Below are 14,393 nucleotides of genomic sequence, written 5' to 3' on the forward strand. Positions count from 1 at the left end.
AAGCATATGCCCCCTTCCGTGTCTTAGGGAATTAAAACGTTTTCATCCCCAAGTGGTAGAACCAAAACATTTTCAGCTCTTTTAAGCCCGCCTTGAAGTTAAGTGAATAAAGGCTGGAGTTACTAAAAAAATAAATTACTTTCCCTATTTCTGTAATTCTTTATGGAGTTTTAAATTGAAGGCTTTTTCCTTGAAAATCGAGGGATGACAAAGATTCATTCTCTTGCCTCTTTCACTCAATATATCTGGAAACAAGTCTGCTGCTGAAGATGAAACTCCTATTTTTGTGCCTTCTTTCACATTGCAGAGGTCTGTTCTTTGGTCTTTGATCAAACAGCCTGTCTGGCCTCCTGCCCCCACCTGCTTAGTCTTATTCTCTGCCCTTTGCAATACGTTTACTCCTCACGCTTCCAACTTTCTATTCAGCGTTTTGCACAAAGCACCAAGGGCAATAGTTGATGTGATCTTTCAAAACAAAGCACAAAGGAAAGAGCAGGAGAAGTCAGTAATACAGAAGTTAAAAGCCTGGGTTTTGGAGCCTCTGTAAACACACTGGGAAGTTTTATGGCTCGGGAGGTTATCTTTCAAACTGGGATGTCAGGTGGCAGCTGGTGGGAGGAATCTGTCGGACTGCTTGTGCCTTGAACATTTCACGTGAATGCAGTGACTGCCCTGTCCTTTGTCCAGGAGGAGAAGCAGCGTGTCCCAGCAGAGCCTGGGTTTTGCCAGGGGTGCTGAAGTGATCAGCTCAGGTTTGTTTAGTTGCCGTGTGCCCGAGCGCCCTCAGTGGCAGAGCACGGCTGTCCTGTGCCCATCCCCAGCCAGGGGAATGCTGGGGCTCCTGTCCATGTCCCAGGCACACAGAGGGCAGGAGAGTCACATGGAAGATCAGCTCTGTCACCTGTTTAGAAGTCCTTGGGAGCTGAGGCTTAGCTTTCTGTCTGACCTGGCCCTTTGGGAGATGCACGTACCAGAGGACCAGTTCTAGCAGTACAACTCCTTTCTTCTTCTACCCACATTTCTCTCCCCGTGTCTTTTCTTTCTTTAATCAAGTTTAATGGGCCCTTACTGCTGACAGAGTGTGGACTAATGATGCATAGCTATTCTCTTTATTATTTGTAGGAAGCTCTTAAAATGGCACCGACCATGCAAAAGCAACGTAAAACAACTTTGTCAACAATCTCCCCTCCACTGCTTTCCAAACAAACCTTTTGTCTTTGTGTATTTTGAAGGCAAACGGTGTGTCCGCACCAGAACACGATGCTGACGGAGGTGAAGATGGAGCTGCTTTGCCTGGACCCAACACTCACCCCTTGCCCACTCCTCAGACCTCATTCCAGACAGCGACTTCTGCCGGCAGTGACTTTATGATTCCGGCTCTTCCACAGGCATTGGCAACACGATGACACCTGGGAAAGCACCTGCCTGTCCTCCCTGCCTCACTTGACCTGGTTGATGGCTTGGTCTGGTCTCCTCTCCTGCTGACTGGCACCACTTTGGGGTGCTACTCGGGGACGGGGGTGCCCTGCTCTGTGGTGCTGCCGTGGGGTTTGCTGGAAGGGACACACGAAGTGCCTGCTGGAGCTGAAGAAACGTGTGACAGCTCAGCTGTTCTTGGCTTGCCAAGCCCAGCCCTGGGCTCAGCTCCTGTCCTTGCAGGCCTGGCTCTGAAATCTTCAGGAGAAAGGGAAACTCACCACTATGCCCCTGAAACGGGGTGTGAGGAGACCGTGGCCCTTCTACTGCTTTTAAGCCCAGGAGTGGATTTCCCTCTGTGAACACTAACAGTGAGACTGGGACTCTGATTTGCACTTGACTCTTATGGGCAGGGTGTCACCCCTTGTGTTTTTTTGTCATTGTTGTTCTGGTTTGAGGTGGTGGAGGCGCTTGGAATCAGCCAGTGAGGCTGAGATCCCACTCACTTCCACTGCAATCTCTCTCTGTGACACTCTTTATGTCTGCTCAGGGGGACACGGGAGTAAGTAAAGACACACCCAAAGAAATTTGCTATGATTTGTTTGGTCCTCCTGTCTGTGCACTGTGCCTCTGTGTGTCCTGTGTGAGGGTGATCCTTTGGCAGTGGTGGGATCGTGGGCAGTGTGTGTTTGCTGCAGCTCCTGGTGGGAGAACACCCCTCACCCCACGGCCCAGTTGGCTGCCTTTGCACGCCCGAATTGGATAAAAGCTTTCAGATTACTTTATCTTGTTAAGCTCTGCAGATTCTCCTCCCCCCTGCGCAACTTGTCATCTCTTGCATGAGCAAGGGCCTTTCTTTTACCTTTTTCCTGCAAGTCTTGAGCATCTTGGCTGGCTGTGATGGTGTCATCATGAGTCAGGCTGTTGAAAACTGCCTGCCCCGGTCCTGCTTATTCTCCGCGATGGACAATTTCCCTCTAAGGCCTGACAAATAAGAAAAATCAAATTACCTGACATCTCTAGAGCAATTAGATCTTTGAAGACCTGAACAAAACCCACACTAGTCTGGTAGGAGTCTGTGGATTTTATTAAATGCTTTGGAGCTGACCTGTCTATTATGAAGAAACAAAGGATTCCAAAAACTTCCCTCTGAAATCGCGGAGTTAAAGGCAATTTGTGCCCATTAATGTCAGTTTTTTCCCTTGGTTATTACTCTTTTGTTGTTCTCCTTTGCTGCTGGGCGCTTTGTGTGCAGGTAGTGTATGTTCTTACAAATGGCTGCAGTATGAAGATAAATGGGATTGGGTGCTGGAACACTCTAGCAGGAGATCGGAAATCAATCCTTGGCTTTCTGTTTAAATGAACATGGTCCAGCAGAGGACCATTCCCTCACTGCTTTCCCAGTTAATGTGCAGTGGCAGGTTGCTGGGAAAACGCTTCCAGCTCTTCCTCTGTGATCTGTTCCTGCCCTTTTACAATTGAAAGCAAAACCTTTTGTGGGATGGCAGAAAGAGGAGCCACTGAACGTGGGCATCTCAGTGTCGGTGTTGGAGAGACCAAGGGATGAGGTTCTCCACTGGGGGATGCTTTATGGCATCATCTGTGCTGTTAACCTGGCCACTGAAACTCGACCAGCTGCATCTCTGGAAGGAGAATTGCCAAAATTACTGGCTATTTCTGAAAAAGTAACTCCAAATGTCAGCTTTTGCTGAAATGCTGGTGTGATTTCAGAGCTGGAGTCACGCTGTTTCTCCTGAGAGCTGTAGGGTCCTCAATTTCAGAAGTGTTTTGCCACCAAAAAAGTCCTGTTTTGCCTTGAAGCTTTTGACAGTGCAAGTGAGGCTTGTCTTGCTCATGCTCTCATTTCTGCAGTGCCTCAGACAGCCTGGCCTGCCAGCCTAAGTTAATTCTGTCGCGGAAGGAGAAGGAAAAAAGACGTTTAAAAATTGACTCTATTTTCTTTAAACCTGTTACTTTCTCTTCAAAAACTCTGAGTTAGAAAGGGTTTTTAAAATTGAGCATGTCATTTCCAACTCTTCTTGTGTTCCTTGTGCTTCGCTCCTGGGCAGCGCAGGCAGGTCAGCTGTGTTTCCATTCCCACTCTCACTTCCCACAGCCATTTACCACACCGTGGGCTGCCAGCTCTGCACAGGAGCCTGGTAATCCTCACTGGCTTGCTGTGCCACTTTGAGGCATGAGCTTGATTCTTAACTGAGACCAGGTTTTATAAGAGACTCTCTGAGATAAATTTGGGACTGCTCTGGTATCAGTGAGACTGGAAACCTTTCTTTCTTACCTCTGTAATTTAACTCCACGGGGTAATTCCACTTGAACTGTTCAGTCACCTGTGGAAAGACTCCTCTTGGGTTGAGGGAAGGATCTGGCCATGGAGGGATGTGATCCAGGCACATCTGAGTGTGGTAGAGGAACATTTGCAGCTCTGTGCACTATTTTCTATTAAAGACCTACTTTTTTCTTTGTGGTTTTACCCTTTGTTGTGTTTTGTAGCTTTTGTTGGGATATTATCCTAAACCTGTACTAGTTGACTGTCTTTTCAGTTGGCTCAGTGTGAGCAAGAAAGGCTCAGTGAATGTGCTCAGTCTGCTCTGGTCATTTGTGTTTATTATTTTGTTGTTCTTGTCTCCATCCCTTACAACTTTTATGTAGTGTTTTACTCCTGGAAACAATAAAGCTTTTGTTTAGTAACAACTCCTTGCTGTTCTTGAAAGAGTAAAAAGGGTTTTTTTTCCATTCCCAGGTTGCACATACTCTCCAAATCCTTGGGCTGGCTCCAGCAAGGAAAGAAAATAATCCAGCCAGTGGAATAGTGATTCATGTGGCTGGAGTGTAATTGAATTTTGCACTTGAAAGTCTTCTTTTATCTTGCCCCTCTTTAGTCTCTTGTGCTGGCGCTGGCGAGGGTCACAGGTCTGCTCCTCAGCCCCTCCATGGAAGGTTTTCCATGCTGTAACCATGAAGCACAAAGCAGCACCCATTGTCTTTCTGTCAAGTGCCATCCCCACAGCCTCCCAAGGCTCTTCACTCTCGGGTTTGACGATCAGGGCGCATTTAACTTTGCCCACGGAGAAGCATCTCCACGTTGTTCACTGAGCACGTGCAGCCCTGGCTGCTCCCTGTTCCCTTCCACTCTGCATTCTGCTTCAAGGTTTCAAATGGCTTTTTAATCTGTTTGTGCTTCTCTCGTTTTAGAAGAGCCTCTGTAATTGCTGTTGGGATTGTTCTGCTGGGGAGCTGCCGTTAGTCCAAGGATGGAGCGTGTCAAGGACTAACCACCTCTTACATTGTCCTTCCCTGCTCAGCTTGCCATGACAACAGTCACTGTATGGGGGAGTGGGTTGTGGGATCTCTCTGAGTCAAAAACACTGGCCATGAATTGCCAAGTTTCCATGTTTGAGTGTTATGGCTTTATTCTGAGGGGAAAGGGAATGCTTCCTCTCACGAGCGGTCTGCAGGTTCGGCGTAGCCAAAGCAAATGGGCTACCAGCTGGTGTTTAGACGTGTTTCTTGCCCTTACTGAATGGGACAGCAGAGGCTCTGGAAGGTCAGCTGCAGAGCCTGGACAGAGCCACAAAATGGCAGAGTTCATTTGTAAAATAAAACTTGGCAGCAGTTGTTCTTCTCCCCTCCCAGAAGACGATTCCTTCAAGGAGAGAGGCCTGCTGGCAAGGATGCCTCACCCAGCCCCACCTCCCCCATTTCTTCCTCCCATCACTCTGTTCCTCTACACATTGGAGGGATGCTCTTCTGACCTTAACACCTTGTTCTGCAGGTGGGTGTGACTGACAGAGAGTTAAGGGAAGTTTTTTGAAGGGCTGATGCTGCAACCACATAATGAAGACATTCAGCAGGCACAGGATGGCTGTTAATGGGTGAGCATCTTCTGGAAAACTTTCATCTTGAGCTGCTTTTTCAGATTCCTTCCTGCCCATTGCCTCTCATTAGCAGGGTGTTCAGGTAGCACTAGAAATGCCTGCAGTGCCTGGGGGGGGGGGGCATGAGATGAGGATCTTGCTGTTCATTCCATGGCAGCGCAGATGGGAACATGATGCTACAGGTCATCTCCTCCCAGGTTACTCTGGAGTTGACCAAATGCAGCAAACAAACAGGCATCACCACCTCCCTCATCAGTTCTCCTACCAGCCTAATCACTGGAAGCAGTTATTATCAGGGTGGTGACTTCCTGCTAATCAGAGCCTTGTCAGGGCTGTCTGGGCAAGGGGTGCTGGCAGAGACACCTCCTCCCCCTGAGCGTGACTGACTTCTGATTTCACAGGTAGCTCTGACTAATTATCACAGAATTGTGGCTGTTTTTGATTATTTGCAATTATATATCTCCCTTCCAGCTATCCTGTCCCATCCCATCAGATCAACCTCTCTCATGGGAGCTGCCCTGCAGCAGCTTTGTGCTGGGCTCAGTTTTTGGGGCTGGATTTGGGAACTGGGTGGAGAGATAACCTCTCTGAGACTGGTCCTTGCTTTGTACTAACACCCCTGCACTGCATCACCCAGTTCAGCTGCTGGTGCTGGGTATTTCTGAGGCTCATTTACCCCCAAAAAAGTCTCCAGACTGATCCATGCCTGGCCCCTGGATGGGGACAGCAGCTGGATCACTGAGAGCAGCTGAGCCCCGTATCATTTATTTTTCAGCTGGTGAAGCCAAGCCCAAGAGACCAAGAAAATCTCAGTGAACAGCTGAGCCCCGCTGAGAAAGAGCAGGGGGCAGGAGCTGGGCCTGGGTGAGCAATCCTCAACCTGCTGACAGGACAGACCTTCATCTTCAAATGACACTCATGCAAAATTAAACTCCTCCAAGCAATCGCACCATGGCCGTTAAAATGGTGCCTTGGAGGGAAGAAAAATAAACTGAGAAATGCAAATGAGGGATGTAAATCTTTCTGGCTCTGTCTTGGAGGTACCTGTTTAATTAGCATCGTTGAGCAGCCTTGATGTAGCAAGTGCTAAGTAGGAGAGTTGCCAAATTTCCCCTGTTTTGATAGCAGGTGACTTGTGTTGTGTTCGAATTTCCACCTTGTGATTGTTTTCTCTGTACTTGCTGTTGTGTTGCCTGTGGCATGAGGAATTGGCTGTTGTCATCTGGGCTAATCAGCTGCTGCTGCACCGAGGAGGAGCTCAGCACTGTCCTGAACCCTCTGCAGTCTTGGCTTCGAAGAGTTTGGGTTTGCAGAGCTGTTTCAATCAAGTGTTGTGTGGTGGAATTAACGTGTCCAGTGGTGTTTTGTGATCTCAGTCCTCCCAGAGCATTTGCTGCCTTGGTGAGCCAGGATCCCAGCACGGGGTGCTGAGCCCGCATGGAGCATGGAGGAGCCTTCTGCCCTGTGTGCCCCCTCTTGCACAGCTCTGTGGTGGCCTTTGGGGACCTATTCATGTGATGAACAAGGATATCTCTGCGAGGATGTGGGTTAGGGAGTTACTGAGCCTGTGTTTCACGTCTGTCTCAGAGCACATTCCGGCGCTCTGATGCTAATTGGTATCTCTGTAACACGGATCTTTTTAACACTGATAATGTTTGTGAGTTATTGGACGCTTGGCCTGGACGTGCCTGGGACTTGCAGGCGAGACGTCCCGAGGTGCTGCCGCCCCCCCAGGCATTGCCTGGCCAGGTTTGCACCCTGCCTGTGTTCATTTTGGCAGCCTCTGGATCGTGCTATTTAGCAGATCGCTGTTACTGACCTGTCACTGTGGGAGACGGTGGGATTAGGATGATGGAGTGCTTGGAGAGGATAAACAATAATGATGCTACGTCGGTGCAGCCCAAACAATGCCTTTCGCTTCCCTCTTTTCTTTTTCTGTCGCTTCCCCATTCAAGTGTAATAAGATCAGTGCAGATAATTTCTGTATTCATACAAAACATCATTTTCCCTCCTGTGCTTTACCAGCTGCACTGCAGTCGGAAAGGCAAATAGGCACTTTCTTTTGCATGGTTATGAATGGGTGCATCTGTTCTCGAAGATAGGGAAAGGAGGGTGACAGGACTGGAAAGGGAGGGAAGAAATCAGATGCAGCCTGTTTCATTACCTCTGTGGGGTGGGAAGCGTCCGGGAATCAGCTTTTTGCAGCACGAGGTCAGTCCCACACTGATGTGTTTTAGGAGGTGGGTGAGACACCAGCTTGTGGGAGAGGCAGAAAAGGGGTTTTGTTCAATGGGGGAGCACAGCAAGGATGCCCCAGGGAGCTCAGCCCCACCTTGGTCAGGGTCTATGAACCACCATACCTGGACAGCCAGAACTGTGCACGGGACTGGAGCCATGAGCTGAGCTGGGCTGGGCTTGCTCCTCCCTAGCTGGAAATCACACCTGACTTGCTCCCTGGGCTCTCAGGGGCTGCATCCCTGATCCTGCACCTCCACATCCCCCAGGCTCTTCCTGGCAGTCCTTGCTGGAGCTCCAGCATCCCCAGCGAAGGCAGGAGGGCACGCAGGGCTAGAGGTTGTTGTGCAGCAGCCGATCTCATTTACTGGGCTTTCTTTCCTCCCTCCTTCCTCTTTCCCACAGGCCCACTGGAGAGGCGAGGGGAGAGAGCAAAAGGGGTTTAATTTTCTCCTGTTATCTGGTGTCTCCAGCTGTGAGCCACACTGACAACCCCAGGCTGATCCAAGGGCCTCCATTCAGTGTCCCATCTCTGTGGTCATAAATAATGTAAGTGCTCTGCCCAAGCCCAGATCCCGGCAGCAATGCTCCAGCACATTCCCTCCTCCTGCTGCCATCGTGTTGGGCTCCTGCCTTCATTGCTTGTGACACAGAGTCATTAGGCATTAGCAGTTGGCTTTGGCACCCAATGACACAATCATCTGCAAACAAGTTCTTCCTCCAAGCAGGGTTTTTTCAGCCAGAAATTCCGGTGCTGTCCCTCCCACTGAGGTGGGAGTCCTTCTGACCTCTCTGCCTCGCTGGTTCTGTTTCTCATGTGCTTTGTGAGTCCAAAAGTTTCTAGACATGGAAACTGAGTACTGCTTTGTAGTGACATACAATTCACGCCACTTAAAATAAGGATAAAAGTTTTCCAAAGCCCCTGGGAGCTTCTCGGCTGCCTTCTTTCTGCCAAGGGTCTTGACATGGCTTTTCCAAGTTAAAATGTCCCCACTTAACAGCCCAAGTGGTTAAAGCAGGGATGTGCTAAATGCCAGGCTTTGAAGCTGTCTGAGGCGAGTGGTGGAGGTGGTGGGTGGGAGCTTGGCAAGGCAGGGACAGGCTGCCTTCCTCTCCATCTTCACCTCCCTAACCTTCCTCTGTAATGCAGCAACACTCTTCTTAATGCTCCTTTTCTCTGCAGTTTCTTCAGCTGCAGGAAGCAGCAAGGAACCGAGCGGCTGTGGGTTGGTTTGGGTGAACAGACCCTGCAAATAGCAGGTGATGTTGTCTGAGCAGTGCTTTTATTGGCATGGCAGCATCGTTGTGTGCACCAGCTGAGGGGAGGGAGGGCTGCTCCAGCTCGCAGCATCCCGGCAAACTTCCTAGAGAGCTCCCTGCAGGACTGGCTGCTCTCGTTGCTGTGGGTGGGTTCGGGCATGTTTAATCCCGAGGGCACTTTTGGGGTTTAGCTCTTTGCCTCTTGCAGGGCAGCACTCAGAGATAAATCCCTGTAATTTGCCAGGCTTTCAGTGGTACTGAGGCCTGTGGTTACTCTGAGGCTTGATGGAAATGGTTTGGACACCCCTGGCCTGGTCCTGATGTCTGTTCTCATGACAGCGTTTGGAAGGAGCAGAGCAGCAATTTCTGGGGCTGGAGATGGCCAGGAGTGAGTGTGTGCCTTCTGCTCCCTCCCAGCTCACAATTCCAGGGGCTGGGAAGGAACCTGGTGACTCCCTGAGCAGCTCTACATTAGGAAAGCACTCCGGGGCTCAGCCAGGCATCTACCACCAAACACCTCTCACCCTGTAATTTTATGGGTGGGCTGCAGGACTTTGTGCTCAGATATTACAGCACTACTTCAATGCTGGGGCAGGTTCTGCTGTGGAGCCCAGGAGGGGAAACTGCTTATTTCTCACAGCCATATAAATCTGATGGTGCCACCAAATTGTTGTGATGCTGCTTTGAAGGGATTTTTACCTTTCTGTGGTTGCAGGGTCCATATTTTTATGTTAAGAAATCAGGAATCAAGTAATTGAATCTCTCTCCCTCTTGCTATAAAATCGAGGAATTGAATCAAAGATCACGTGGTTTTAAAAGAAAAGACAGCACAAGGACTTCATTTTGGGTTTCCTTTATTTGCCTCTTAAATTTTGAGCTTTGCAGCCTGCTGGGAGTGTTTTATCGATCTCTTTTTACAGCTGTGAGTAGGATGCACTTAACTGCCCATTCTCCTGGGAGCTGGGTTGGGGGGGGGGCACAAGAATTTGTGGGAAGTGGGAAGGGGACAGCTTTAGCCTGGATGGCCCCAGACCTCAGCAAGGGACATGTCCGTCTCAGTTGAGGGGCAGCCTGTGTGAGTAAGACCAGGAGGAGGGAGAACTTCTCTGTTTGTTGGCATCAGAGTGGCCTGGGATTGTGCCTGACAGCAGGAGGTGGTCCCTGGGGTTGAGCTGCCAGTGGCCAAGACTGGTCACCCAGAAAGCTGCTGAGGATGCAGTAGGACGAGCTTCATTTGGCATGCAAATGTATGTAAATTCATGTAAACATATGTCTCCATGCAGGTAGCAGCTCGTGCCCAAATTATGCAAATGTTCTAATCCAATAATGCTAATGTCATGATTATCCAGCAACACGGTGTTCATTAATATGGTTCCCTGGCTCTTACACCCATCACTGTCAACATGATTACGCTGAGGCAGAGACTTGCAGCGTCTCTGGCAGGTAGAGCTGCTCTCAGGGAGGGAGGAGGACGTGCAGGTCATGGTGGGACTGGGAAGGACTGCCCATCTACGCCCAGAGGTGCCACATGTCGTGGGGAGTCCCCTCCACGTGCCAGCCAAGGTACCACCTGGCTGCTGTGCTCTCCTGGGGAGGCCCTTCCTCCCAGGAGGAGACTCGGAGCAGACCTCCCAGTTTCCAAAAGCCTGCAGAGCAGCCAAACTAGCGTCTCCTGATATCCATTGCTGCCATCATATGAACAGGACTAGCAGGGCCATCTAGTGACTCCTCTGGCTGCCTAATGACCTGGGAGGTGCCCCCCTCGATGGGTATCATTTTAATGTCTGTGTTTTGAGGAATGCCCTGTACCCGTCGACCTCTCCCTCCATCTCCCCCTTTTTTTTTTTCAGCTGGTGGTTATCCTTTGCTCTGCGATTTGTTTTCCCTGGTTCACTAGAGAGCTGGAAAACGCTTGGGCTTCCCTACAGCGGAATGGGAATTTGTCCTGAGTCCGGTGACATAAGGTCAGATGGCTAAATAGCCCGTGGATTGGAGGGCAGAGGATCCCACAGGCTGCCTTGCCTTCCCTAGCGCCACAGGCAAAGCTGCCGTCCGGGTAGGAGTCAGCTTGTCTCGGCTGTGGCCTCAATTCCCCCTGCAGGGGCCGGTGTAGCCGCTTGCCGGGGCACTGTGGGGCTTCCTCGCTGCTCCCGCAGCTCCGTGCGGGCTGCCAGCCCCGGGGAAGGGCTCAGCACATCGCCCCGCTGCCTCCCCCGCCGCCAGAAGCATCCGCGGGGTTTGCAGCCCCCAAAAACGCGTGAGTTCGTCTCCCTGCCCGATCCAGGGAAGCTGAGGCTGGTTTGCCCCTCCTGACCCCCCTGCTCTTTCAGCTGTGTTGCTTTTTTGCGATGTAGGCACGAGGCTGGGATTTGGGGATAGGGCCGGGAAAATGCCTTGGCAGCCACGGCGGACCGTTCCCTCGCAGCTCACGGCTGAGCCTCGCGATCCAGGGATGGGCAGGAGAACTCCCAGCCATGGGAGGAGCAGCAGCCAGGACAGAGCTCTGCCAGCCATGGCAGGGCTGTGACAGGTATGCTGACTGCACGGGGGCTTTGGGTAGATTGCTTTTGACAGGATGTCGTTAGCCTGATGTGTATGTGGGAGAGGAGCAGCTATAATGCTCTCTTAATGCAGCCAAATTGCTCTTTAATAGTGCAAAACCGAGATGTTATTTCGCGAATCCCCCGAGCTCGCTCTGCAGCGTCTTGATGCTGCCGGTTATTGGTGGCCTTTTCCCTCTGCTTGCATCCAGAGCATGGGGTGGGAGCAGTTTCCCCCCCGTGCCTCCCTGAAGCTCGGCTGCTTTCTGCCCTCACTTGGCTTCCCCGTGTTAACTCTGGACGCTGTTGTGCCTCCTGAAATGCCTCTCCTCACCAAAATGTGAGTGGAAAGTCTATCCATTTCCATGGCAACAGGGCCAGGCCCTAAATGCTGGTGTTAACTCTGTTTCTGGACATTTATGGAGTTGGGAGAGCTGGGTGTGCGGGAGGCAGCAGAGCCCAGCCCAAGCACAGTTCCCCAGGCCCAACATCATGTCCCAGCCTCTGTGAGACGAGGTGCTGCTGCAGAATAAACATCAGGCTTTGCTCCTGTCTGCCTGGAAAGTCTTGAGGAGGGATGTTGTCATCCTCCTGCAGCTGGGAGACAGTCGGGAAGAGGTAAAAGCAGGGTAAAACTACTAAGACAAGTCAGCTGGGTAATCTCAGAGGACGTTGACTCCAGCTTGGAGAGGCACTGAGAGCAGATAAAATTAGTTTAATAAGAGTTGATGCTACACAGAACTCTCCCCTCCCTTGATTGCAAGGGAGTGGGTCTGTGTTCAGCTTACTGGCACATAACAACCAGAGCCAGGGTGATGGGAAAGGGCCTCTCTGCCTGGCCTTGTGATGGCAAGTGCCTGCTAAGGCTCTGGAGATAGGGAGAACCTACAGACCATGAGGGAAATCAGAGGAAAAAGCCAAAAAAGGCTCATTACTAAGAAAATACCCCTGAGGACTGGGCCCTGGACAGTTCTGTGCCCCAAGATGGGATGTCACCTTCCTTTTGGGCACCATTCATCTGGATTTTCCTTCAGCTCACCCTCTGCACAGACCCACCCCTCATGAATCCATATGTATTTATCGTGTGCTCTGCATAGCTGATATTTACAGCAGCTGATTGTCTCCTCTGGTTGATTTGCAGGTGCCTGGCCTGTTGGAAATGGTGTGTCAGGACCTGCATGGCACGTCCTCCTCCCCGAACAGGAGGGCAAGGGCTCCGAAAAACCAGCGCGCTGAAATTACAAACCGAAACACCAACTATTTTGGGATCCACATCGAAATGGCAACATATGCTACACGTTAAACATCAGCCCCTACCAAAAGCAGAGCTATTTCTGGGCCCCTCCTGAAGGGCGCTGAAGATGCAGGAAGAGCAGATGCCTCCCTACCTCCTCCTGGAAGCTCCCTTGCAGGTCCATCTGCAGGTAACAAAGTGCTGGGCAGGAAGATGCCGCTAGCTGGGTGTTTCATAAGGTCCCTGGGAACCTTAAGCAATACTTTGAGGGGAGAGGGCTCTTCCTTGCTGGCATTTGGCCTTTGCCTGGCTTTCTGCGAGGGTTTGTTTGTGTCTGCGCCGTAATCGAGTGTGGGTTGTATTCCACCACAGCGATTTCGTTCGCAGCTAGTAATTGCTGGTTAAATCTGGTCAAATGATGGTTGTTAACAGGGCCTGTTTGAGCACAGATAACCTCAGATATTATTCATGCAGAGGAGCAGCGGGGGCCGGGGTGCGCTGGGATATCGGCACTGCTGGGGAGCCGTAATCGGCACAGCCTGGAATAAGCTTCTTAGGATTATTTAGCCAAGTTTCCGAGTTATCATTATTATTATTGCTTTGCTTAGCAAATGCAAAGCATGTTTAACCAGGTAGGGTCTGCAATCCTCTCGATGGGCTCAGCCAAGCCTCCCCAGCAATCCAGGGCAGGGATCTTTCAGGGGAAGCAGCCTGCTTGCCAGTAGCTGTGCGTCAGCCAGGAGACAGTGCCCTGAGCGAGCCAAGGAGCCAGGCACATGTTGCTTTTCAATTAACCCCCTTCCCATGCACACAGCCATGCTGGAGCTAAGCTCATTTGAGGAAGTAAAAAATATGTTTCATACCTCCCAGCCAGGGGGAGTGAAGGCAACGTACGTACCGAGTCACCCCAGAGTGTTGGCAGAGTTTTGGTGTCCCCTGACAGCGCTGATGTCCCCCATTCCTGCCCCTGCAGGCTGTGGGTACTTGCTGTGGCTTAATGCAGGTTTAAAAATGGTTGGGGAAAAGCAAAATGCAAGCCAAGGCCGTGCAGGCTGGTGCTGCCCTGTGTCACCTCCCTGGGGGACTGACAGAGCTCCCTGCTCCCGGCCTGCAGTGAGTCCCTCCAAGTTCAAGGATGAGTGAGTTTCAGAGGTAGATTCTCCAGGTGGAGGCTTTAATTTGGCATCGTCTCTTTGTGCTCTCTCCAGGCTCTTTTCCAGCAGCACCTGCAGAGCAGGGGAGTTCTGTGAGATCCTCTGGGTTTGAGTTGACAAAGTATTAAATAAAGAACTGGCTGGTCAGTCACTGAATCTCTGGTAAGAGATGGGATGTGCTGTCCTGCTGCTGTACTTGTCATTTGGAAAGGAATTGATCAAACTGGAATCAGCCCCTGTTTTTATTGATTTAAACCTGGAACAGCAGAATTTGATGCTTAAGTGTTTGAAAGAGTATTGGTTGAAGTGTGTCCTGGGGACAGCCTGTGTTTTTGGATGCATGTTTAATCGGTGTGCTGCTGTTTTGTGGGCTGTAGGAATATTCCTAATATTCCTCCTGTTTGCAGGGCAGCTCCCTGCTCACAGGAGGAAGCCAGGCTGTGGCTGTTCCAGGTCAGGATGCTTTTCTGAACCTGGGCTGGAGCTGGAGTGATGGTTCCTGCCTTCCAAGTGCAGTGTCACCTGTGCTGAGCTCAGGATCTTTTTCCAGCTTTCAGGCATCACTGGGAGGAAACACAGCTTTTGGCAGGGACAATGTGCTCTTCTCCATCATCCTGCTTTGATGGTGCCTCTCTGATCACCACCTCCACCTTCCCTGGAG

General features: G+C 50.8%; 1 protein-coding gene across 2 annotated transcripts in view; it reads left to right on the forward strand.

The window, feature by feature from the left end:
• Positions 1 to 4,126, forward strand: part of RPH3AL (rabphilin 3A like (without C2 domains)) — a 44,486-nt gene extending 40,360 nt beyond the window's left edge. For both annotated transcript variants that reach the window (XM_027903327.1, XM_027903328.1), the window contains exon 9: positions 1,233 to 4,126. In XM_027903327.1, the coding sequence (XP_027759128.1) occupies positions 1,233 to 1,267 (35 nt within the window). In that variant the 3' untranslated portion in view covers positions 1,268 to 4,126. The remainder of the gene's footprint in view (positions 1 to 1,232) is intronic.
• The last annotated feature ends 10,267 nt before the right edge of the window (positions 4,127 to 14,393 follow it).

Source organism: Empidonax traillii, unplaced genomic scaffold (assembly GCF_003031625.1).
Source record: "Empidonax traillii isolate 1590-97213 ecotype Southwest subspecies unplaced genomic scaffold, ASM303162v1 scaffold957:size654520, whole genome shotgun sequence".
In the NCBI taxonomy this organism is placed as follows: Eukaryota; Metazoa; Chordata; class Aves; order Passeriformes; family Tyrannidae; genus Empidonax; species Empidonax traillii.